Source organism: Pseudopipra pipra, chromosome 18, assembly GCF_036250125.1.
Source record: "Pseudopipra pipra isolate bDixPip1 chromosome 18, bDixPip1.hap1, whole genome shotgun sequence".
NCBI classification, from domain to species: Eukaryota; Metazoa; Chordata; class Aves; order Passeriformes; family Pipridae; genus Pseudopipra; species Pseudopipra pipra.
The window spans coordinates 6,295,379-6,320,792 of NC_087566.1; the positions used below are offsets into that span (position 1 = coordinate 6,295,379).

General features: G+C 43.6%; 1 protein-coding gene and 1 long non-coding RNA gene across 4 annotated transcripts in view; both read right to left on the reverse strand.

Annotated features, from left to right (window-relative positions):
• ZNRF3 (zinc and ring finger 3) overlaps positions 1-10,582 on the reverse strand; it is a 75,260-nt gene extending 64,678 nt beyond the window's left edge. The window contains exon 1 of one of the 2 annotated variants that reach the window (XM_064674814.1): positions 10,214-10,582. In XM_064674814.1, the coding sequence (XP_064530884.1) occupies positions 10,214-10,447 (234 nt within the window). In that variant the 5' untranslated portion in view covers positions 10,448-10,582. The remainder of the gene's footprint in view (positions 1-10,213) is intronic. The other variant, XM_064674813.1, reaches the window with a different exon arrangement.
• A 359-nt stretch (positions 10,583-10,941) lies between these two features.
• LOC135424044 (uncharacterized) lies at positions 10,942-25,412 on the reverse strand. Of its 2 annotated transcripts, XR_010435066.1 has the most exons (4): positions 25,084-25,412; positions 19,583-23,452; positions 18,342-19,082; positions 10,942-13,590 (listed from the first exon to the last, which is right to left on the reverse strand). It is a non-coding gene; the product is annotated as an uncharacterized LOC135424044 (long non-coding RNA). The 2 variants fall into 2 exon arrangements; XR_010435067.1 differs by lacking the exon at positions 10,942-13,590 and having other exon boundaries at positions 16,703-19,082; positions 23,256-23,452; positions 25,084-25,394.
• Between the last annotated feature and the right edge of the window lie 2 nt (positions 25,413-25,414).

The following is a 25,414-nucleotide window of genomic DNA, read 5'->3' on the forward strand; positions in this document are numbered from 1 at the left end:
TGTTTCTGGGCTCCAGGAATGTTCCTATCCAAGCCTCTGAAACAAACACTTATGTGGTCTTTGAAAACAGAGGTTTTGTTGGTTTCACCTTAGCATAACTTTCATCACACTGCCTACCTCGCACATATGTGTGTGGACATTTGGCTGGCTATTCCACATCAGGGAGCTGTGTTTAATACTAAAGCTGTCCAGAAAGATTTCAGATCACCTTCATCTTCCCACAGTTGCCTGAAGATAACAAGAATGGTGGACAACAGGGGACCAGATCACTTCACTTGACTTCTATTATTTGAGGATATTCAGCTCCAGTGGCAACTGAATGTAAATAAAATACATTTTGTGTTTGAGAAATGGTTGAGAAATTTATCCCAATCTGCAACTACAACCTTATTATTTAACTATAGGAAACCTCTGTCCATTTCTAGCATCCAAACCAGAAAAGACTATCCCAGACAGTCACAAAGGGGGGAGGAGGAAATAGTAGCTGCTTTCTCAAGTAAAACAGAGGAAAACTGAAAGTAAGATCATGCCTTGGGAGTTCTTTTGCATTAACTAGTCCACAATGTCTTTTCTTCAGACACAGTTTTGGGATACAAAAGATAATATCTTTTAAACAGGCAAAACACTGCCAGCTAGCAGAATGGGGATACCTTGCCTCTGAGCAAAAAGAGGTCTCCAGCCCTTGGCTCCTATTAAATACTGAACTCAGCAGCATCTCCTGGCACTGTTTCAAGGGTTCATTTCTTGCTCCCAGCCCTGCTACACATCATCAGGACATCTGCCAGCTTGGCATCCAGACCATGAAGTGTTCATCTCCCCTTTATCCTCACAGCAGGCAAGATCTGCTCTGAAAGGCTTCTAAATAAATACAAAACAGGTATGAGAAAGTATGACAGACCCTAGTAAAATACAATACGACTGTGATGGGAAGGAATACCTTTCCCTGTTATATCATACACACCCTTTAGAGACTGCCTTAGGAGAAAACCCAATGCACCTAAGAAAAGGCCAGCAACTGCTACACTGTGTATCCTAACCTCTATCCTTATCTCCAAAGACAGCAAGGACAGGTAAAACCTCAGTGCAGCAAGAACACACAGCACTCGTGTGCACAATTGGCACGCTGTATATAATGTATATACAACTGGCACGCTGTATATATAATGTATATATATTATATATATATAAATGTATATATAATGTTTTATCCATGAGATACAGATATTATTATTGTTGCTTTTGTTATTAAGGTAAAACCAATCAAGGCTCAATTGGGAATACCATCATTTAGCCAGGCCCAAATAAGAAGTCTTTTAAATCTTCAAGGGCAGTCTCTGTGAGGAAAATAAAATAAAATTAAGAAAAAAAAACGCATAGCCTTTAAAAGATGTTCTTCTCCATGAACTATAGAGTTGTGGAACAGACCCATCAGTGTAAAAAAACCCCAACAGAACAACTTTTGCAATTCCGTCAGTCCTTCAAACGTCCTTTTCTTAATCTGTCATCAAAGCAGACAGGTTAAAGCTGGAAACTTGCAGTTCTAAAGGTGAACTCGACAGAAAGTTTGGTTCAAGCCTCTTCTGCCTGGGGGAGGAAGGGCAGAGTGGAATGGATAGAGAGAAATAGGGGAGAAGGATTTTGTCCAGCCATGCTTACTACACTTTTTCTTGTGTGTATTTTTTTAAAGCAGGCAAACATCACAAGCTCAAAGTAGGAAAACAGATCTTGGCACGAACTAGGGTCTTTTCTGAATTAAATGCAATTTTTCAAACACTACAATCAGAAGTATTTGAAAGTTGCTTACCAAGCACATGCAATAAATTCACAGTAGGAGGCATGTACTTGCAACATGCATGCCTGTACAGCTAATTAACAGTTGTACTCAAACCATGACTGCAAACTCTAAAATATGCCCCTTAGTTCTTGTCAGGCCAGTCATCTCCTCACTGATTCTTCCATTTGCTTTACTACTGAAAATGATGCAAAACAATAAAGCAGCTTAAGCTCAAGAAAACCAACAGAAAGCTTAAGCTGGTCATCAGCTTTAGAAAACAACTAAAATCCTCACATCAATGCAGAGAGTAACATGGGTCTGGGAAGCCTAGAGAGTCTGCATATATTACACTACATATTTAAGGTTGTACTTGTGTCTGGAACATAACAGGCACCTAATCAACCTTTGTAAACTGGCTTTTCATCTTAAAGCCAAGTGCAACAACAAAAGTCTCTAAGCAGCATGAAAAGGAAATTTAAAAAAAATGAATGAAAGAAATCTGCCACTGTGAAGAGACACCTTAAGCCACCAGAGCCCTATTTTCCTGAGTACTAGTACTCAAACCTAACAGAAGCACAGCTTCACCAATGTGATAAGTGCAGGAAAGTGCAATTTTTGGCAGTCTCCACTGGGTATCCACAAGAGCCCATTTCCCTGGTCACCTCTGGTTTAAGTGTCAAGCAGTCAAGAAAAATGAAGAAAATAGAATTTATTTTTTTTTAACACGAATCTTCTGTTGCTGTTCTAACAATTTCAAACCACATCTTTGTTTTTAAACAATTTATTTTTCCTTTGCCAATCTCTTTTACTGTGAAGGACTCTCCCTTCAAGACAGGAAGCGAGAAATTAGGCCAAGCATTCAACTGGCATTCATTCTGTTTTCATATGCAGGCACACACTCTAGTTTGAACACATTTGAATAGTGAAGTGTAGATACCCAAAAGAAAAGATAGTATGAAAAAATTAATACTTAACACCTCCCAAATTGAGCACTTCTGAAGCAGTAAGTGTCTTAATGCAAATACATGTACCGCTTACACAACTGGGTAGAACACAAAGCAGATTACTGCCTCCAGATCTAACCTTTCCTTAACCAGTCTGATGCTGGCCTCCTGAAAGCATTCACACTTTGAAAAACTGTTTCTGAAAGTTATTTTGGTTCAGAAGGGCCTCACTTTGCAATTCCAAAACAAGGACTAGAAGACTGTAATAAAAAAGGGAGCCTTTTTAAATACACGCTCCACCACAAGATGGTATAAACTGGAAGAAAATTACTATGTATGCTAATCAATGGTTTTATACAACTACTCAAGACTTTCCTATAAGATCTGCTTGCAGCAAAGTTGCCTGCAGTTCTTTCCCTCCAAATCTGCCACACTGAATCATGTCCTCTACACACTTCACCAGGAGTCATTTCAGAAGCCCTTCACTAGGCAAAGCACTTAAGAAGCAGCTGCCCTGTCCCATAAGGGCACCAGTGGGGTGCTCAGGGGGAGCAAGTGCCAGTTCCACCCATGGGGCATAGCTGGCCACAACTGCTGGTAACACTGGGAAGCAGGCTGTAATTATATATAAACCACTGTAGTCACACAGATCCACTCTCAACATAAATAAATATATATAAATGAAAAAAGTTCTCCAAATGGCTCCATGTTTAACAATTTTTGAGTGCCACTTCTCTCTGGGATTTTTTCTTAGTTCCACCTCCCAAACAAGCAAGAGGAGCACATGAAAAAGGAAGTGCTCAGCATCCTGCCAGCAAAGGCAAGGTTTTCAGCAGTACAGACCTTCAACATCTGTGAGGAAGTTTAACTAAACATATGGACTATGCAGAAAAGTTACCTGAACTCCCACAAACTACTTTTCCCCACTTGATTCCCCATCTTTACTTGGAAGTGCAGAAATTGCACTGGTTGGTCTGAGCCCTGAGCCAGCGCTCTGAGCTTTCCGCTTCTATTTACGTACTTAACCTACTTTATTCTTATTCCTCTAAATGGGTCACAGTAGCATTTTTTTGCTATTTCCATTGTAATTTCTCCACACTTAAATATCTTTTACCACATTTTCTAACACTGTGTCTTCCCGCCCTCTCTGCAAGGGACTGTCTCAGTCTCACATGCCAGCAAGGTTCTGGTAGAAGGATTCTGGTATTGCTGCAACTCTGTGCAAACACCACAGACGCTGGAGCTTCCTCCAAAACCAAGAACTCATCACTTAATTTGGTACCTTATCTGTGGATCATGCCTCCCCCCTGTAGTAATGCCTAGAAACTTTTATTTATTACTGCCTTAGACTCATTTAGAAACAGCTCCCACAGGTGCCCTTAATTCTCTCTTAATAAGAGAATTAAGGTATTGTGATACCTTACAGCTTGAAAGTCCAAAGTTTTTAACTCAGTAAATACTATTTACTAGCCCTTAAATTTCCTATTGTTAGGAAATTAACTATTATCATAAGGTTATTACTAACTATTTTCATAAGGTGTTTCTTCTTTTCAGAAGATATGAAAGAAGACATAAATTTGTCCAACCAGACAGAGAAGGATGTTCTTGTAGAAGGCTTAAGCTGCCAAGTGTCCCTTCTTGCCACTATCTTTGACACTCCTCCCTTAAATTCTCTTACATTACATTTTTGCAGTGTAACAGGATGGCACAGACACATGATTCTCAAAGCAGAGCACTACAGCTGCAAGCAGACAGCATACAACAGCCAGTAGCTACCACAGAAGGAGTTCATCGAGTCCTTTCACCACCGTTCTAAGAGACATCTTGAATATTGCACTGTTGAAGAAGTAACAAAAAATATGGATACTTATTTACAATACCACGTTCAGAAGCCAATGCAGACAGGCAACTCCTTGTGAACTAAGCCAGCAATGCTGTGATTGGGCTGGAGCTCAGTGTCAAGACAGAACAGTAGAAGAGGATAAACGACCTAAACAAAGCACTTTAATGGTCTGTCTTCAACTCTGCCGGGTACCACCTCACATCACAGTACACAGCCGGCTAAGCATGACTGAAACTTGAAAAAAAAGGAGAAGGACAGGGATGAAACTGTGAGACAGCTGGACTAATCTGTTCTGAGATCAAGTTCAGGACAATACCTCTACTGCAAGCAAGCTGCTTGTGCACACTCTACAAAGGCTGCCCAGGTACAATAACTATACAAGCCTTTACCTCAGCGATCGATCTCTTATTTTGAATGCAAATTACACTTCCTTTATCATCCTGGCCCTCTCTTGTAGAGAACCCCAACCTGTAGTCACCTGTTGCTCTCCCATGAAAAACACCTTCCTTTCAGGGCAGGAAAAACTCAACGGTCCATGAGGGAGTAGGGGACCCCAGCCCCAAAAAAAAGCCACTCTGGGCATGTGCAGTCTTCATCCTTCTGTCAGAAATTACAGAGGAATAAGCACAGATCCAGCTCAGGTCAGGCACAGCACACCACACAAACTATAGAAGAGGAGCCTGCTGTTCACAGCACTAAACCTGCACTTTTCATCTTTCTGTCACCTGTCAACTCTCTCCCATAACAGAGAGGACTGACGAGCCCTGCCAACTCCCAGAACAAATTGAAAACTCCAGTTTAGGTTTCAAAGGCTGCACATGAGCTTTAAAGGACTGAGGTTACAGAAAATGCCCAACCACAATTTGTAAAATTTTTTGCTGTTCCATGCATATATCAAGGCTGTAGTATGGAAGCATCTTGTTCCTACCAGCTGGATAGTCAAGTCTTAGTACAACGATAACCATAAAGCAAAAGAAAAACTGAAGCTTAAATTAAACAAGGTTTCTGATGCACAAAGCAGTAAAGCAACAAAGTATAGAAAATAAGCCCTGCTCTGACTACTTAACGCATACATGATGCTGTTATAACAAAAAAGGAGCCATCAGTGACTTGCTGTTATTAAAATAAATTAAATAATTACTTTTACAAAATTTAAAACAGGTAAAAAACCCCACTTTTTTTAAGACAGCAGCAATTCACTTTCTTCCATTCATGGTTCAGTCTTACTATCTATTCAACACAAACTCCTTAACTCTCAGCAAGCTTTCAGAATGGTGATGGGACTTGTGGCTTGGTGTGACACAAGTTCAGATGAAAGGCTCAAAGGGGCAGTGCTTAGATTCACCTACTGAAGATGGACACCCTCAAGATTACTGTTCTCACTTGCCTCAAAACATTTGCCAGTTGTGAGTATCTGTTCATAACATCAAAGACTGAAGATTAGGGAGGACAAAACTACAGCAAACTCCCACTTCTCATTCAAGGCACAACAGATCCTTTCCAGGTCTCCTGCCTTTGTACCAAAACAGAGAAACATAGTAAATGCTGAACAGCCCCTCTCCTCACCCCATTCTCAGCATCCACAGGGTGTTAGCTCTTTGTTTTCGGTCAGAATAGAAGTGCCACGTTCCAGTGACAGCTCAACTCCAAGATACTTCACTTCAAGGACACAATAACAAAGCAAACCTGAAGCCCAGATAAATTATCCCTGATGTCCTCAGGATCATTACTGCAAGCCACAACTCTACAGTTAAGGTATGGAAACTAACACAAAGCCAGTCACAGGTGTCTTCATATTCTAAGAGGATAACTAGCAAAGCAAACATCCAACAAGACAGTGACTCAAAGCCACAAATAATTCCATTTCCTCAATCTGAATGGCCTTTAGGCACTCAGCTCCAGCAAGAAGAAACTTAACCTGCCTGATCACAAAACAACAACTAAAAAAACCACCAAAAACATTTTTGTTTTCCACTCTCAAAGGACACAAACATTCCCTTGACTCAGTCTCCTCTGATCAGGGCCAGACATCTATGTATTCCACACCGTTAAAAACTCTATTGATGCTTCAGAGTGCAGTTTGCAGCCTTTAGCAACTGTTGCATTCTGAGAAAAGGTTCAAAGCCATTCAAATAAATAAGGGGTGGGAGGGAGACAGAAGGAAGGAGCACACAGGCACACAGTCTTGCACTCAGGTTTGAAGCCTCCCCACCTTCTGCAAGAGAAAGACAGGCAATAGTTTCCTACAAAGAAGTGTCATGCAAGAGGGTGGGAAGTGTCCCACTTATGTTTTACTCCTGGAGCTTAAAGCACTGAGTTATGCTTGTTCTCCCCAGACTGTTAATTTTTGAGCACAAAAATTTATGCAAGTGGAGATTATTAGATCATCTACACACAGTTCAATGGCTACATAAAGTTCATTATTTCTCTGCTGAGGCTTCCAACCAGAAACAAACCAACCAAAACCCAAACTTTCGTTTCACAAGAAAAACCACACATAACATTCCCAAATCTCTCCTCCATGCTGCTTCTCACTGTATACATGCGTTGTATCCATCAGTAATCAACCCATTACTGTATTCAACAGTACAACTGACACAGGAGTAGAAAAAAAAGACAGAATTGACAATTATGAATATGCATCATTTAAAGCTTTTGACATGTCAGCGTTTTTAATGCAATCTAAAACAAGCGATAAATTTGATCCTCTTTTCCCAGCACCTCACCTGAGCAGCTCCTTCACATCCACATCTTTACAAGAAACACAGCATTAGATGCTCCACACCTTAGTTATCAAGTGGAACAAGCAACTGGAACAGAATCTTGCCAGTTCCATGTAGAATTAAGATACATAATCTCACTCTGAGCAATAAAGCCACTGCTAGTAAAAAAATCAGCCATGTTTATTGTCCTGGCACTGTCAGTCTGTGGCCATATAGCAACAAGTTTGAGACAAGACTACATCTGAACTTTGGCCCTGAATGGTACGAGAAGTTTCAACCATAAGGAGTTCTCCAGTCATAATTTGTTTTAAACCAAAACATCTTTTTAGAGGTTTCAGCTAAGTCTGGTTTTCACAATCACTCTCCAACCAAGTGTTTGCAATTTCCAATCTCAGCCATATCAATGGCCACTACACTGCCCCGAGAAACACGGAATATTCCAGTACACCAGATATCACCAAGATGGTTAGACCTTCAAGCAGTTTAAGGACCAGCTGACACAGCAACCTAAGCATGAGTTTGCTGAATACAAACTGTGACCACATGAAAGAAGACATGAACATTTCATCTCTGTAAAGAGTTATTCTGGTAGACACTTGACCCTATTAAGACTCGTTTACAATAACATGAGAAGCAATATAATAGCACACCACTACTGGATAGGAATCTGACCAATAACCAGTTTAGGAGTGGATGTATGACCTATCAAAAGCTGAAAGTGCATTGTTTCTTACGGTTGGTTTTTTTTTGTTCAGACTTTCAAGACCAATGAGTAATTGATGCTATTAACATAAACAAAAGTAAGTCTTTGTGTAGTCTCAAAACCACAATTCCTTTGATCCATTCTTTAATGTGTGCCTGATTTTAAAGAATTTCTAATATTTCATTTTAAAGAAAAATGCATCTTATTCTTGAATTGCTGTGTGCACTGACAAAGGGGCTGGGGCAGAGAAGAGCTTGCTTCACTGACTGATGTACAACTAACTTGCTGCTGCTGAACAGGTTCCGAGTGGCATTAGCTTCACGAGCCTTTTCTAAACCTCACAGGGAGCTTTAGACGATGATCCAGAACAACAGATTCATAGTCTTCTATAAAAACACAGCCTTGCTGAAAAAGGGAGGCAAGACAGTGCTGTGAAAATCTTACAAATTCTAGCTCTGAAAAAGTCACTTTCAGGAGGAGATAAAGGAAGCAGGACACTGACAAGAGATGCTGTATGCAATCTAGAACCTCAACAGTCAAAACACAACTGATGGCATTCAGTCTAGCTGCTTTGGAACAATGTCTGTCAGGTTTTCTTCTCTGAAAAAAAGAACAGTACACATGGCTCATAAAAAAAAATAGCCTGTCCATGAGGTATGTTATGTAGCATGTGTTCAGATGAATAAGCAAATCCATTTTTGAGCAATAATTAACTGTAAAAGATTTGCCACATCATTTGGCTTTCACTGCAGTCTCTCCTATTTGGGGTGCTGTCTACTAATGATGAAGAGGAAGCAGACAGCTGATGCTACACACCACAAAGCCTGCAAAAGTCTCTTTAATACATTTGTTCCGGGTTGTGCAAATCTAAGTCTTAAAAAAATAGTTAAGTTTTTTCTCCACTTTTACTTACAGTCACCAGGAAAGTATGACCTCAATAAATAGCCTATATTCTCTTCTTAACACTAATACCTGACACAAAAGGAACCTTTAGGGTCTCTTGTTGGCCCTAAAGACAGTGTTAAGTCTCACTGTTTGAAAATGCACCAAAAGGTTAAAAAACATCCACCTCTGTTTCAGTCCTTAGTAGCAGCACCTTTTTTTTAAATGTCACAATTATAAAGTAATTGATCCATTCCTCTTTTCTCTGAAGAAAATAATCACCTTACATTAGCAATTTGTCCTCACAACTCTTCTGGCTGTGAGAGAACTTTTATAAGGAATCCTCCCAGGTGAAACCATTTTGAAACATCAAGCACTCAAAAGCAGTATTCTTTAAAAGGAAAAAACAATGTTATTTTGATAGTAAAGTATTTATGTTTGTAGAGCTTTATCAGTTGTTTCTAGAGCTTACTTGCCACCAGTTAGCTTTCTTAAAATTTTATGTGTATATTTATTTATGCATGTACGTGTATGTACATGGAACTCAAGCAAACAAATTCCACAGCTCTTAAAGAGAAATAAGGATTGCTATTAGCAATTGCTTAACAGTCAAACTTATTAAAACACCATTCAAGTAATTTTTCTCTACTTAGCCAAAGGGGGGGGAAAAATAAAGTCAACAATTACAAGAGACTACAAAGGAATTAGATAAGCACTTCAAGAGTTTCAAACACAGTAAAGAATAGCTGCGTTCAGTCACAGACAAAAATTGTTTCTCTAGTGAGAAAGTCAAGCGCAGCTTTGTACGAAACGTCCGCGATGGGAGCCCGGCTCCGAGGGAGCCCCGAGCGCAGCAGCCCCGGGGGCGCGGAGCGGGCACCGGCCGGCACAGCCCGAGCGCGCAGCACCCAATTGCTGCCGCGGGACTTTCGGCCCGGGCCCCCCGAGACCCGGCCGCCCCTGGAGCGGGGCAGCCCCTCACAGCCCCGGCCGCGAACCGCCGGGACCGGCAAGGGCCGCCCGGCGCGGCACCGCCCCCGCCCGCCCGCCGGCATCGCGCCCGGCGGAGGGGCGAGCGGAGCGGAGCCCGAAGCGCGCGGACGGCGGCCCTCGGCTCCGCCCGCTCCCGCCGCGGAGAGACCGCGCCGCGCGCCCGGCTGTCAAAACGGGGCGGCCCCGCAAGTTGGGGCCGGCGCGGGGCCTTTGTGCGCGGGCGCGCATCTGTCACCGCGTCCCCGGGCCGCGCGGCGCACGTGGGGCGGCGGGCCCGGCCCCGCTTTGTGCCGCAGGTGCCGGGCCCGCGGAGCCATCTTGGGGCAGGCGGCGCCCCCCGGCCGCGCTCACCTGCACGATCTCGCCCTCGGCGCTCAGCGTGGCCCCCGCGCGGGAGAAGCGGCCCTGCAGCCCCGTGGTGTAGGTGGTGTAGTCGCCGCTGGGGCTGGACTCGAAGAGCACCACCTCCACGAACGCCGTCTCCTTGCCCAGCGCCGCGCCCGGCGCCGCGGCCAACGCCACCCCGAGCAGCAGCAGCGGCAGCGGCGGCACGGGCAGCCTCGCGCCGGCCCCGCAGCCCCTCATCGCGCGGCGGGAGGAAGCGGCGCCCCGCCGCCGCGCATCGCTCCCGAGCGGCTCCAGCTCCCGGGCCGGGGTCCCGGGCGGGTCAGCGCCCCATGGCAGCGGCCCTCCCGCCGCGCTGCGCCCCGCTCCTCGCCGCCGCCCGCCCCGCACTCCCCGTCCCTCGCCCCGGCTCCTCTCCGCCCTGCCAAGCCGCTTCCCTTTCATCTGCTCCACGTGACGGCCACCGCGGGGTTATCCCCGCCCTCCGCGCCGCGCTGACCCGCTCTGTCCCTCCCGCCGTGCACACACGGCCCGCAGCCGAGCCGGGCCCGCCCGAGCCGAGGGGCACCCGCGGCTGCGGCCGGTCCGACCCGGCCCGGGCCCGCAAGGGTCCGACAGCAGGCGGCTCTCGGGAAGGCCCTGCCGGGATCGGCCTTCCACGCGGCCGGGCCTGCAGGGCCGGGCCGGGCCGGGCGGCCCCGGCGGCCTGTGGCGACCGCCCGGGCCCGCGTCCGCCGGGGCTCTGCCCGCCGGTGCCGGGGCTCCCGCGCTCCCCAGCCGCGGGCCGCGGGCCGGGGGCCGGAGCGGGCCGGGCCGGGCCGCTTCCCGGCGCTACCGCGGCCGCCGGCCATGCCCGGGTGTGTTAGGGACGGAGCCCGGGCGCGGCGGCTGCGAGGGGCAGACCCGCCGGTGGTACGGCCCGGGTGGACGTTCCGCGGCGGCCGGAGCAGTGCTCTGTCACCACACGTACCACGGGCACCGATCCTCCTCAGAGGCATCTCTGCGCTGCGGGATGTGCCTGCTGTTTGCAGCGGGCTTCTCGTTTGTGTGTAGGACAGGACTGGCTGATCGGCCTCCTGATCCCAGTCCCCTGTAATTGCGTTTCGGGAGGCTGGGTAACCCTGGCTCTTCGGCTTGGCTGTTAATGCAAGTCTACAGAACCTCCATCAATGATGGGGAAAAGGTGTGTGGGTAATGATTTTTGTTTCAGTCTCGCACAAGAACTGGATGGCAGCCAATGATACAGTTTTCCATTAAAAGTATGTACAGCTAAGTCGTAGAATTATTAATACGTGATGTTACAGACCCTAAATATAACTTACAAGGAGGATTAGACAAACTGACTCGAGATCCATTGTTGGCTATGAAACACAATGTCTGGAAACAAAAGTCCGGCCCTAACTCACTGGCAGAAGGAATAACATCTTAGTCTACAAATAGCCAGCTCTTTTCCTAAATATACTTTGTTACAGCTGAAGGCAAGAGAGTGGCATCCTTAGCGTGACACAGTGAGCAACATAAGCTTAACAAATCATGGAAGATTTCTCCAGTGGCAAAAGGTCAAGAAGGGATCACAGGAACACACACTCTGGGCTCCTACCACAAGCTGCAAAACACACACCCCCCCAACATAAATGGTAAAGTGGATCAAAGGCTGCAAAATTATGACTTGCTTAGGGAGCTGAAAGGGGCATCACTGTGGTGCTCTGGCCTGGTAACAGCAGAGGATGCACTATGCAAACTTTTCAACCAGTGTGAATTTTAGATTATAGGTATGTTTCAGTAGGATTTCAGAAATGCATAGGATTTAGTGTACTAAATAGAAGCATTTTAATCGTTTAAGTGCAAACTATCTCTACTGATTTTTCCCTCACCCATGAGGCAAATGGCTGACAGTCAACACACAATTTGCTACATCACAATCAACATAGGAACAACTTAAACATGGAGAACTCAAAAAAATTTTCTCCCTGCTGAGTCAGCTAAATCATTTCACAATGTACAGCAAAATCAGAGATGTGTGCAGGGGCTGCTTGTCATGATGATGAGATGGTCATTTGTTCATCTGCACTATGCCTGTGTCATAAGGAGAAAGTCTCTTGACATTCAGCTAATTCCCTCACTTTCTTCATGAACTTAAGTGGTTTAGGCAAATGATATCCAGACTTTTTAACCTGCTGTCCTCTCATCCCTTCCAGAAGAGGCCAGAACAACTCATTTCCAGTCATTGGCAGCTTTTTATGTCCTGCATGCCAGATTCGGGATACCTGTTTTCACTGAGTATTTTTCTTCTTGGAAAGGTCCTTAAGCTACTGTAATTAAGATTTTTTAATGTTCTGTTGGCAAAGGTAAACAGTTATGTCCTAAGTTGTTGCGGGTCAAGGCCTTCCAACTGCCCCATGTGCAGTGGATATGTCATGAGGCAGTAAGGAGAGTTGGAATTTCAGTATCAGAGGACAGTGGGGTGTGCACAGGTTGTCACACAAAGCTAATGAATGAATGGTGCCCCTTGAAGGATGTCTTCCAATAGAAAGCTGTTGTGCAGCTTGGAGGAACTGCCCTTCATGGTGTATGCTCCCCACTGTCCCAGGCAATCAAAACCTGAGGATAGCCACAGCACTGGATGTGCCAACCTGGAACTTTTTTTGCTGAGTATGACTTGCCACATTTGCTAGAAGTTTGCCTGTTTTGGGCTCGTCCCTTCTCACTTGTTTCATTTCTATATTTTCTCCGTAATGATGTCCATGTAACTTCAGTGAATCTTTGTGGCAAACTGGATCAGGGAAGAGACCAGGGCTAAAGGGGGTGGGCAGGGATGAAGTGGAGAAAATTATTTTTAAACTGAATCAGAAAGCTAAAATAGTATTAGGAAGAGCAGCCTTAGGAGTGGAGATGGGAACTGGAAATCTAGGTGTTCCAAGAGATCATGACAGGAGCTCAGTGTCTGTGGAACACACAGTTTTAGTTCTACAAAAACTGTGAAGAACCTGAGATTCCCAATTCTTAGCTGTGAAACTGAAAAGTCAAAAATGTTTTGTCCTTTTCTGCTGGTCACCAAAGTGGATGTCCACTTACTTTGGCAGTGTAGGGGCTCAGATGTCAGGCAACTGTCTAAGATTCATTTCATCAAACTTAAATGCCCTCGGGAGGCATCCATGAACACTACATGTTTATTTTTTATCTTTTTTTCCTATTTAATTTTTCAAAATTACATATCATATTATTAGATATTAATAGATTTTAAATTTAAGTACCAAGAAAATGGAGATTATCCAAATTAGGCAATTCAACAGTAATCTTGTCCCCTGTTCATGTACTGAGAAATTCTTCTGTTACATGGACACATTCTTCCCAACAAGGTCTTGCTTCACAGGAGAATCCCACTCTAGAAAAAAATAAATTAAATATAGTAAAAAAATGCTATAGATAAGACTCCTACCTCTGTTGTTAAGGAAACAGAATTACCAGTGCTTTTCTAATATTCCTTAGGAAATGACATAGAGGTAGAGCCTCTCCAAGTTAGGTAGAGAGTTGGGAATGCAGAAATGGCAGGTCAAACAAAATCTGGAAACTACCTACTGAAAAAGATGGGAATGAGGCTCTATATAAGAAGTGGACAACATCCTACACCTAAAATAAGAGTTGCTGAAAATCTGATCCACTCCACTAAACTACCCACATCCTTGCACTTATAGACATGCCAAAATTGCCTCGTCACAGCCTCAGAGTCAAATACTGAGGAATGACATGAGGCACTAGGTCTCAGGTCACCAAGTTCTCTCTACTTGGGCAGAAATCCAAGCAGGAATTTGCAAGAAGAGAATGGACTGTCTATCATTAAAGCATCAAATATTTCTAACTGGCATCCTGCCCAGTTGGCAGCACACAGTTCACAATTCAGTTATGCCATAATACTTCAGATATGTTTTCCTTCTTCTCCCCCTAAATAGCAAACTGAGGCCCAGGGTCTGAAATACAGAAGTCTCCAGCATTTACAACTGCAGCTGAGGACAGTGAGAGCTGTGATTTGAACATAATGAAATGATGTGCAGTGCCAAGTGGTCTGAGAAAGCACGCCCTGGGCACTCCGTCTCTTCTCCCAAGTAACAAGTGACAGGAGCAGAGGAAACAGCCTCAAGTCACACCAGGGGAGGTTTCTATTGGATATCAGGGAAAATTTCTTCATGGAAAGGCTTGTCAAGCATTTGAACATTGGAACAAGCTGCCCTGGGTAGAGGTGGAGTCACCATCCATGGGGGGATTTAAAAGATGTGTGGATGTGGCACTTGGGGACATGGGCTAGTGGTTGAACAGGGGAAGGGTTGGACTCAATGGTTTTACAGGTCTTTTCCAACCTAAACAATTTGATGATTCTATCTCAGAAGAGGGCAATCAACACTAGAGGATGCTTTTGACACTGAACTTCCTACATGTCATTTCCCTTGCAAAGAAATAGATATTATAGAACCCTCCTCCCTCTGCTCTTGAGATAAAACAAAGTTAGTGAAGTACCCACATAATACTGTGATAAATGTTATAGAAAAAGCCCAAAATAATTATTTTGTGCTGAGAGCAGAGCTGGAATGTTGCACAGGAAGTACAGCCTTGCACATCAGGAAGAAAGAAAACATTAAGTAGCCATTTGCAATATGTCCATCACCCATTCCCACCATTAAAGGAGGCAAGAATCCAAATTCCCTGGTCCTGCCTTCCCTGTAATTGAAAATACATTTGGCTCAAGATATCTGAACACTGCTTTCTGTCACGTCTGTGCAGTCAACCACAAATACAGCGCTGAAGAATCCCTTCTAGAGCCTCTTTTAGCCTCATTTCATAATTAAACATATGCTATCTGCCTGTCAGCCCTGTTGCTCTTCTGAACCTATTAGATAATTTTGACCAAACTTAAGGGCAGAACAGAGGTTTTAAGAAGTACGGTCAAAAATTTTGTGAAAATTGGAGGCTCTGGACTCTGGGTACTGTAAGAGTATAAAAAGGACACAGGGGAAGCCAGGGCAGCAGGAAAACATTTAAGAAACTGTGCTTTTGGAGTTCTACTGTCCAAAGAACAGTCTGTTGTTGATTTTACATTTTTTTAAATAAAAGAATCTATTCTAGTTGCATCCCATTTAATTAACATGAAGGTTTTGTAACTATACTTGCATTTTAAGGGGTTACCACTAGGAAAGGACACAAAGTAAATGTGTGTGCATGTAAATGTTGGTACAGAACCACGTCCCTCGGTGAGGGGGCAGAGGTCGGTGGAGTTCAGCTGTTGCAGACTCTGTGTGGCAGTAGCCAGAAAAAACCTAAGTGCAGCAGCAGATTAGTTACAGCATTTGTTGGCTCTCGCTTGCTCAGGATGCTTACGGAATGTGAAAGGAAGGGAAGAGGAACTCAGGTTATTGAAGGGAGGTGACAAGGGCAGGGGCTCAGAGATCTTAAGAACAAATATATTGGAAACAAAGTATCTTTAGCTCTGCTGCTTTAGCACTAACTTGTTTGTCCTCCAGTACTGACGGAGCCTGTCCAAAACCTAGTATCAGTTATGACAGCAAAGAGCAGATGACATTTTCAATTAGGTGTATTCTTAAGAGACATCACCAAAACCCACCCTCTTGATGATCTACAATGCCCTTAGTCTCTGATGATCCACTTTGCAGTAAATATGGCAATATCAGAACCCAAAAGTCTTACTGAACTTTCAGCCAGTGATAAAGAGGATTTTCCAAGAAACCTTTTTTTCCTGATATATTGTCTAAGATTCTAGCATAAAAAGGAAAATATGACCCTTTTTCAAAGAAATAAATAAACTAAGCAATGAGCATGGATTAAAGGATTTCAGTTACTGTGAATTTTGAAGTTCTACTTGACTGAGATTGTCTCCAGTATTGCCAGACCTTGTTTGCAGTATATTTCATCTCTCATCCACTTTGTAAAGAAAAAAGGAAATCTCTTAAAAGGGGCTGCTCAGATGTGTTAAATAGTAAGAAAAGGTGATTCTTGCTCCTATGTTATATCATAAGAGGAGATCTGGTAACACTAGATAACCCAGCGTGGCTCCATTTCAATGGGAGATCCTTTTAGAGAGTGAGGGCACCCTGCAGCTGCAGAGCCCAGTGCCCAACTCCCCCCTCTGGTGAGCGAGGACGTGTCCGGAGCTCGGCTGGGAGTAGTTGCAGATAACACCGCACTCACACAACACCGGGACTGTTCTTCCCTTTAACTACCAGGTATTTCACAAGCTGCCACATAAAACACCAAAAAACCCGAAGCTCAAACAAACACAAACAGCACTGCCACCACCCCCCAAAAAGCCCAAAACAGCTGCAAAAAAACCCCCAAAAAACCACCACCATCGCCTCCAATTGATAAAAGTGTTCTGAACATACAATGGTGAATGGGAACTGTGGCTAAGAGTAAGCGCTGTCTGAAAAAAGTGGATAATATTTCAGTAGATCAATCTCCTCATTTCATTTTCTTCTTGACAATGAAAACAGATGAACAGAAATTTTATTCCTGGAAAAATTTGTTTCTCACCACTGTGGAAGTGCTGATGGAAAGGACAGAAGTTTATTCCTCCAGCACTTCACAGATTAATTCAGATTTTACACAATTACTTCTCATCCTTCTATCTATTCTATAAAGGCAATTAAAAATTTGTCAATGACTAAAAAACACCTCAGACCTTTCTCTCACCTTTGATAGTCACAAACACATCATCAGGCTTTTCTATGCAGTAGGAAGGTTGTGATCATACCCAGTAGGAATGGTAGGTAGGTGAATAGGCAGAATGTCCTGGGAAGATTGTCACTCAACACAAAGGACCAAGTGACAAGTCACCAAGGGAATTCCAGCTAAAGTGCTCAGCTATCAATAATAGTACATAAGATTCTGAAAGAGCTGAGCACCGACACAATGAACACAGAAAGGGTTATATACAAGTGGATACATCTTCAGGTTAATTTAGACAATAATCAGGGTTACAGGCTGCAGCTATGACAAAGTAAACAACTTGAAAGGCAGCCCAGTTACCTCATTCAAAACAACAACGTTGAGAGCATTTCCTGAAAGCTGGGGCATATTATCAGTTTTCATGGCAGTTACCTCAAACACGTCTACGTTATAAATTCACATCCCACCTTGATCATAGGGACTCATTTGTTCACACATGCTTAAGACACTGTCTTTCCTTTAAAACTCAAAGTCCAGATGAGAAACAAGAGACACAAGAGAAACTGAGAAAAACATCACTGACTAATCCAGAAGAGGTATGCCAATACACCAGGATTAAAATGTAAGAACTAAAATAAACTGTTATATTTTAAACACCACCAAAATCAGGAAGTCTGGATAGTACCAGCGTATTTGTTGGTAACTCCTGTTTAAAAAACATTCAAGGTTTTCTAAGTATTCTTTATAATAGTTTATGACTGTTATAACTGTTTGTTTTAATTCAGACTTAGCAATTTCCCTTTGAAGCCAATCTGTGTTCATATAGTTCTACTCATATCTGTTCCCCCTAAAGGAAGAAGTGTCTGTCTTTTGCTTCAGTCAAACTGAAGTGAAGGAAAAAGTGTCTCATCGTATAATTGTAAACTACTTGACTCAACATCTTTCTCCTACATTACAAAAAAAAAATTTTGTTTAGCATTTGCCTTGGAATTCTGGGCTGTTATGGCACTCAAGTTTAAGAAGCAGGTGGTGTGTCAGAGGTCCCCTTGTACAGATTAAAGAACATCATAGAGGGATTTAGGACATACCTTCATTGCCCTGCACAGTGTAGTGACACATATACTGGTTCTAAATGGGTATGAGAAGCAACCTCATTCCAGAGTTCTACATGACAAGAATGAGGTTTTGATGAATGGAGTTTTTCATTAAAGCATTTACTAAATCAAACCTGAGAACCTTCCTTTCACAGCAAACTGTATCTGAGAAGTCCTCATAGCAGACCAGGTGACCACAGGAAGGATAAGGACAGCCATTTGTCTCATTCACACTCCCACATCTGCCTGTCCAGGTGGTTTCAGGAACCAACCGAGTCGATAACTCAGACTACTGCCCATGCTCCCTACATGTTTTAATATCGTGCTCTGCAGAGCTTATTTCAAAGCAAATGGTATTGCTGTACCTCTAAATGAGCAATAGGCACAAGAGCTGTCCTCTTTCCATTAAATTCAAGGCCATGTACATGCTTGCCCTTTTCCTCTCAGACAGGATTGCACAGCACAGAGTCTTAGGGCTGACTGAAAGCTTTACTCAGACACACCCGAGTGCTGGATGGGTTTTCATTGCCAAGCAGCACCAGCAGTTTCCCACGGCGAGCCAAGGGGCGTGCGGGGCCCGGCCGGGGCGGGCGCGCTGCGGCACAGCCACCACCAGGTGTCCCCCGAGCACCGCGGGGCGGGCGCGGGACACCCGCGGGGGAAGAGCTGCGCTGGGAGTGTGTCCAGGGCCAGGAGCCGAGGTAAAGGTGTCTCCAGAGCCAGGAGCCGGGGTAAAGGTGTCTCCAGAGCCAGGAGCCGGGGTAAAGGTGTCTCCAGAGCCAGGAGCTGCAGTTAAAGGTGTCTCCAGAACCAGGAGCCGGGGTAAAGGTGTCTCCAGAACCAGGAGCCGGGGTAAAGGTGTCTCCAGAGCCAGGAGCCGGGGTAAAGGTGTCTCCAGAGCCAGGAGCCGGGGTAAAGGTGTCTCCAGAGCCAGGAGCTGGGGTAAAGGTGTCTCCAGAGCCAGGAGCTGGGGTAAAGGTGTCTCCAGAGCCAGGAGCTGCAGTTAAAGGTGTCCCCAGAGCCAGGAGCCGGGGTAAAGGTGTCTCCAGAGCCTTGTGTCTTCATGCAGACAAACTTTACTATTGCAGCCTGGTACAGAAAGCCCACTGCAATGGACAAAATGTTTATGTATTTACAAAAACGATGCTTTCATTATTGTCATCAATTATTCTAAATTAAAGTAACAAACTGTTGTAACGTGTCGGCTTAATTAAAGACCAAAAGGAAAAGTCAGGGAAGACATAAGTCAGTCTTATGTTAAGAAAAATATGCCAAGCAACTGTGGCTTTGCCTCTTGCTATTTAAATTCTGGAAACACAATTCATCCAAGTAAAACAGCATCAAAGCAATCCAAATTAAACAACTGACTAGCCATGACAATTTTAATTATAAAAATTATTTGTGAACAAAATTCCCTGTTAATGTTTGAAAAGTTAAGGTTTCTAATGTCTTAAACAACATGTAGTCTTTTAAATCTGTAAGAAGGGGAAACATGCTGATTTGGGAACCCTTCACTCTCTCTGTACATGTTATTGCCTACTGAAGGGAAAAAATAATAATGAATCAGGCCTGTAAAACTGAAATATGTAAATTGTACTAAAAATACCTTTATTTAGATAAATGCAGCCTTTTCTTTTTGCAGACTATTGCTCAATATACAGTACAAGTTCACACAAGAGTTGCAAGACAGTACAGCCATGCCTGATGTTTTCCTTCAGGGTCCTCACCAGGCAGGCAGACACAGCAGATCATGTTACCAAAAGAAGAAAAAAGAATACTATGAAATAAGCTTAAGAAATTATTGCTATATGCTGTTTGATCCTCTAAAATCTCTGCAAGGGCTGATAGGAACAGAATGGATTTGGAAAAAATCTGGAGCCATATTTTTCAAGTTTCTCAGTATCCATTCTGCAAGAAGTGCCCTCAAATGCATCCATACAAATGTCTTTGACTGTGCTCTTGTGCCCCTTGTGCCCCCGAGGTTACTCTGTATTATCTCCATCACTTCCAGTTACAATCACACTAAATGCTAGATTACTGTTAATTTTATGTGTTCATTATGTCAGTGCTTAGCAGTTTCCTCTCTCACAATATTGAAACATCCAATGTAAATAACATGTAAATATAACACATCCTGCATATTTCACAGAAACATATTTACATACAATCTAAATATTGACACTTCTGTATCCAATTCAACATTGTTATTAGTGTTTCTGGAGTAAGTATGTGGTACAAGCTGCTGTTCATGAAGCCCTACTTCAAGCTATACACTACATAAAGTGAATAATATATAAATACCACAGAATAAATTTGAAGCTCGTGGTTAAGGTGTGCTGTGTATCAGCCACTGATACTAATCACAATATGAAGAACCCTATGTTAAAGCCAACAAATAGATTTCACCACTTCTGACTACCAAAAGCAAAAAACATTCTTTAAAGGTGACTGGCTAAAATGAAGTAATTATTATATTAACAATGGATTCATTCACGCCAAGGTAAGTTAAGCAACTACTTACTCTATTTCATCCTGGGTTATCTATTATATTAAAGACTCACCTAAGTTACAAGATCTGACTGGCACTTTTAATTAATCACCTTAAAACACTCATTTTCCACATTTAAGTGCTACCATGTGATCCATTTAATTAGTATATAAAGGGCTTTAACTGTCCCTGTCCATTTACGTAAGTGTTATCATTAAAGTCAGTGCTAACAGAGCAAATCAGTGAGGCTACCAGAAAGAAAGCATGATAGACTCGTCCCTCTCTAACACCAGCTGCTACCCTGTGCCCTCTGAGCAGTCAGAAAGTTGAAACTGTACGAGGCAGGAGATGGATGATTCTGACAATATCCCCCACATTTTGGGTCCTGCTGAGCCTGTGCTGAGACAGAACTGATTCCTAACTTGACATTTCCTGATAATTTCCTCTTTTCACACAGGGTCTCGTGACAGCTGGAGGCAGGCTTCTGTGTACAAAGGGCACCCAAATGGAAGAATATAAGGAGATAACTTCAAAATTACAAAACAAGAAAGTTGCCAGGACTCTCAGGGGCTCTGAATTTCTAAAGGAATTTCAAAGCCTAGGGAATGACTAAGAAATAATAAAAGGTTTTTCCTTTCAAACGCTGGCACTGTTCCAAAGAAAAGCTTCTGCCAACAGGAAGTAGCCATCAAGTTTTCGTAACCACGGTTGTTGACCTCATGGAGTATTTTCCAACTCCTGAACCAGGATGTGCAAACTGAAAAACTTACTGGAATGGGAGCTTTTAGGCAGTTACCTGTTTTCCTCTGAGAGCTTATTCAACATGTGAAACACTGACACAGAACTCAGAACAGTGCTGTTGGCTCCCTGGCACAGCACACTCTCTCCTGTACTGCCCAAGCATATTCTACAGCATCACCCACAATGATGCACTCGCTGCGTCATCTCAACCAAGTGTAGCACCTTTGCCTTTTGTCTTTTATTTGTCACTAACACCTCTAGTGTATCACCATGCATCAGTATATACAGGTGAGCACAACACCTCTCCATGAACAACTCTTGTGGCACCTTCCATTTTCCTGCCAGCATAATGAGAGAACTTTGCAGGGGAACACTGTGCTTGGGACTAAGCTAGGAAGAGAAGAACCAAAGAGCTAAAGTAGGACTACACACACAAATTACAATCAGATAAACTACAGCCAAGCACCAGAGATGCCAACAGTTAGACCTTTTAAAGGGAAAGGGAATCCATGCAATGAAGTAGAGTCAAGGATAGAGGAACGGTGTGGGAAGAGGATGGGCTCAAACTTTGAGCAAGTTGATTGGAAGCAGAAGCCAGAACAACCAAGCAAAGCCTTAATGACAATGAACAACCACAACCTCCCTCGACCTCCGGGATTCCTCCAAAGATCAACTAGCTGTGGTGCCCACCAAACAGATTCCCTGACCTGAGCCCATTTCTCTGGCCAGCTGACCTAAAGCTGTTTGATTCCCAGGTGGAGTCTCTCAGGGACTGGCAGATGGTGTAAATCTTCCCAAGGACATCCAGTCACTACAGATAAAGATCTGTTTACAAGACTAATGTTTGCAGAGACTTCCAGTAACATTTCACTTTTACAGAACTGGCAGTGCAGGATTGCCAAGCCTTTCCGTTTGCTGGGATGTAGATATCTTGTCTTCCTTTAAATTCCCATGAGTGGTGTGCTCCAAGCTCTGAATGTGCAAGAGAAATTTGTTCTCTGCCTGGCAGAACAAATCAAATCAAGAGATCTTTATCTCAATTATGGCAATGTCCTTGTAAGCAGGTATACCTTCCCTTTATAATCAGCATTCTGTGACAGTGGGAGGGGGATTAGGAGGCTGCCTCTATACTGAGACCTCTGCTGTTTAATAAGCATGCCAGTTTTCTGGAAAAAGTAATACATTGGCAGAAAATTGCAACTGCTACAAAATTATACATGTTAGGTAACTTCTAGTCTTGAGACGAGTGAGTTCTTGAGTTTCAGAGAAGACTAACAAAATGAAGCAAACTGGAATTACAATGCAAGTGAAAATCAGGGAAGAAAAGATACCACAGAGATGCAAGGAACACTGAGCTCTTTATACAGGTTCCTTGATCTTAAATTTACTGTTATCACTCCAAAAAGAGACAATGTGTCATTAGGCTGTTTGAAGAAAAATCTGCCATTTTGTATTCTGTAGCAATGAAAAAAGGAATTACAGACACAAAATATTATAGCTGAGCTGAGCAAAATATCACCTTCTGAAGGACCTGCTTGCAGCAGCGTTAAGAGAAGGCACAGCCAACGTCGCTTCCAACTGCATGCAGACTGAGTGGCAGCTCCCATGCAGGAGGTGGAGGATACAGATTCTGCATATCCCCTGAAATAAGGAGCACTAAGACTTTGAAAGATGTACTCCTGAATCCCAATGTGTAATGATGAAATTTAAGAATAAGTAAAATAAGTTATTCCAGACCTCATTTTAGGCAGCAAAACAGTTCCCCTTCTCATTTAATCAGCTATTGATACCAATCTGGGAATATTCCAGCTGTTGTCACAAGCTTGGGGCCCCAGGCCACTTTCCAAGTATTTTCAGACACACATTCAACAAACAAGCTCTTTCTCAGACTATGATTGTCAGTTAATCTTTTCTCTACACCCCCTTCTTCCATTTAATTTCCCTCTTCTATACCCCCTTTTTTCATACATAGATAACATTCAACACATGTTTTTTTCTCTGTATCTGATATTACACAAGGGCAAAGCCTCTCCACCTTTGTTAAACACACCTATTTCCTCTGGTGGGTTGGCCACCTGGAACATACAACATAAAGCTATGTTAGCAGGAATTAATGTGGTTTCTGGCAGGACAGCCAACAGTATCCTCGTTGGCACATCCTTGGTGGTAGTGCTGAACCCCCAGTGGGTGAAAGGCAGGGTGAGAAGCATTCTGGAGTCATGTGGATCACAGGATTGAATCCAACAACTGAAAAAAAGAAAAATACAAAGACTGGAATGTGTAAAAAAAAAAGTGGAAATTAGAATTAAACTTGAAATCTTTTAAGTAAAATTCTCTGAGAGGGTGTCACAGTGCAAGACCACATTTATTGAACTTCTTTTTGGCACTCTTTTCCCCAGTGACTTAACCATACATTTAAACAAAAGACTTTATGTCTCCTAATGATAGTAACATGGTATTCGTGAGCCTAAATGTATTCTCAGCAACTACACCACAGCTACTCTTAGCAGTGCTACTAAAACTGTTCAACAGGACTAGACTGCAGGGTGTCATGCCCTTGTTTTGTCAGCTATTACTGCCAACACCAGACATGCTAATGGATGCCATTATTATATTCAGTAAGAATGGACACCACCAGTACCAAGGGTAGCTCCCACTTTTGTGCCTGGTCACACATAACTGGAAAACATTTCAGGCACCACTACTGGCATATATGTCCCTGCACTTCTGGAGTTTATTCATGATCACAAGTGTTTGCTGCAAAGGGAAACAGATGCTTTTGCTCTGGTTCCCTATAAAATTAAATAGAAAAATTTAGACAGAAAGTTAGGATCTTTTTTCAGCCATAACACTAAGAAATCTGGATATCTGTCTGATAAATCATATCATGACAAGTCTCCCCAGTATAGATACCAGGAATCAGCAATGTGAGGCAGCCTGTTCAACACTTCTGTTGCAAAAAAGGGCAATTCGAAATGAATGTCTGAAATCTGAAAAAGTTGTTAATACTGAACCTGCATTTTGATAGAAACCAGTAAAGTTTTTAGTTAAGAATTAGAATTACAGAAGAAACATGAGTCAAAACCCAGAAGAGACACACAAAAGAGAAGCAGATAGTTTTCAATGACCCGTATCTAAGGGGTTTAGCGGGACCTGAACAAACAACTTTTTTGCACTCAGACTAAAAGGCTTATCGAAAAGTTGCCGTATTTTTCACAAAGGTGTCAAAGTAGAAAGGTGAATTCTCAGCCTTAGCTCAATGTCATGCTGCAGTAAGTAAGGAAAGAACAAACACAAGCTTACAAATGCAGTTTGTTCTCTGGATCATGAAAGCCTGGCAGAACTCCAATGCTGGAGTAATGCCCAACCAGCACACCAGTGCCTTTGAACTTCTAAAGCTCATGTTTTTCCTTTACTGTTTAACAACTAATTTAAATTCAATGTACAAATGGATTTCGAAAATAAACATAAGCAGCCAAAGTCTCAACATTTCATAACTACTCAGGTCATTGGCAACTGTTGCAAGTGGAAACTTGGAAAGCTTTGGTCACCTGGCTAAGGTCAACACTTCCAACACCCTCGATGCCCTGAGTGCTTGTGTGTTGCTGTGGGCAGGTTGCTGAACACCTGCATTCCCACAGGCAGAGTATTTTGAGGCTTTCTACCTACAAAACTTTCACTTGTCTGGACCCAAGATCCTTCAGCTCTGACACCAGCCGGTCAGGGCAGGGTGATGACCTTCGCGGGACCCCACAGAAGTGCTCACTTCCCTCCCCACGCAGCACTGCTGCTTCGCAGGACAAGCTGGGGGCAGCGCTGTCACACCCCTGGGGGGTTTCTGCACACTCTCCTGCAACTTCTACTCATCAATCACTAACCTCTCTGCTTTTTTGTTCTTTTTAGCCCATTTTTAGCCCATTCTCATGGCATCTGCTGAAGTTCCGTTTTTGGCACTTGCGTTCCCCACGATTCTCCTTGTGACAAACCGGCCGCGGGGAGGGGACCACAAAGGGGCTTCAGCTGCACCGCCACGCCAGACCCTGCTCGCTGCCTCTCCGACTAACTGCCCACCCCACTGCGGCCATCGCGCCCGGCCCCTCACAGCCCGTCGCGGCCTCGCCGCGCGCCGGCGCCCCCCGGCCGCAGACCCCACGTCTGATGCAATTCGCTTCCCCCCTTGCTCTCGGCTGCCGGCCAATCACGAGCTCG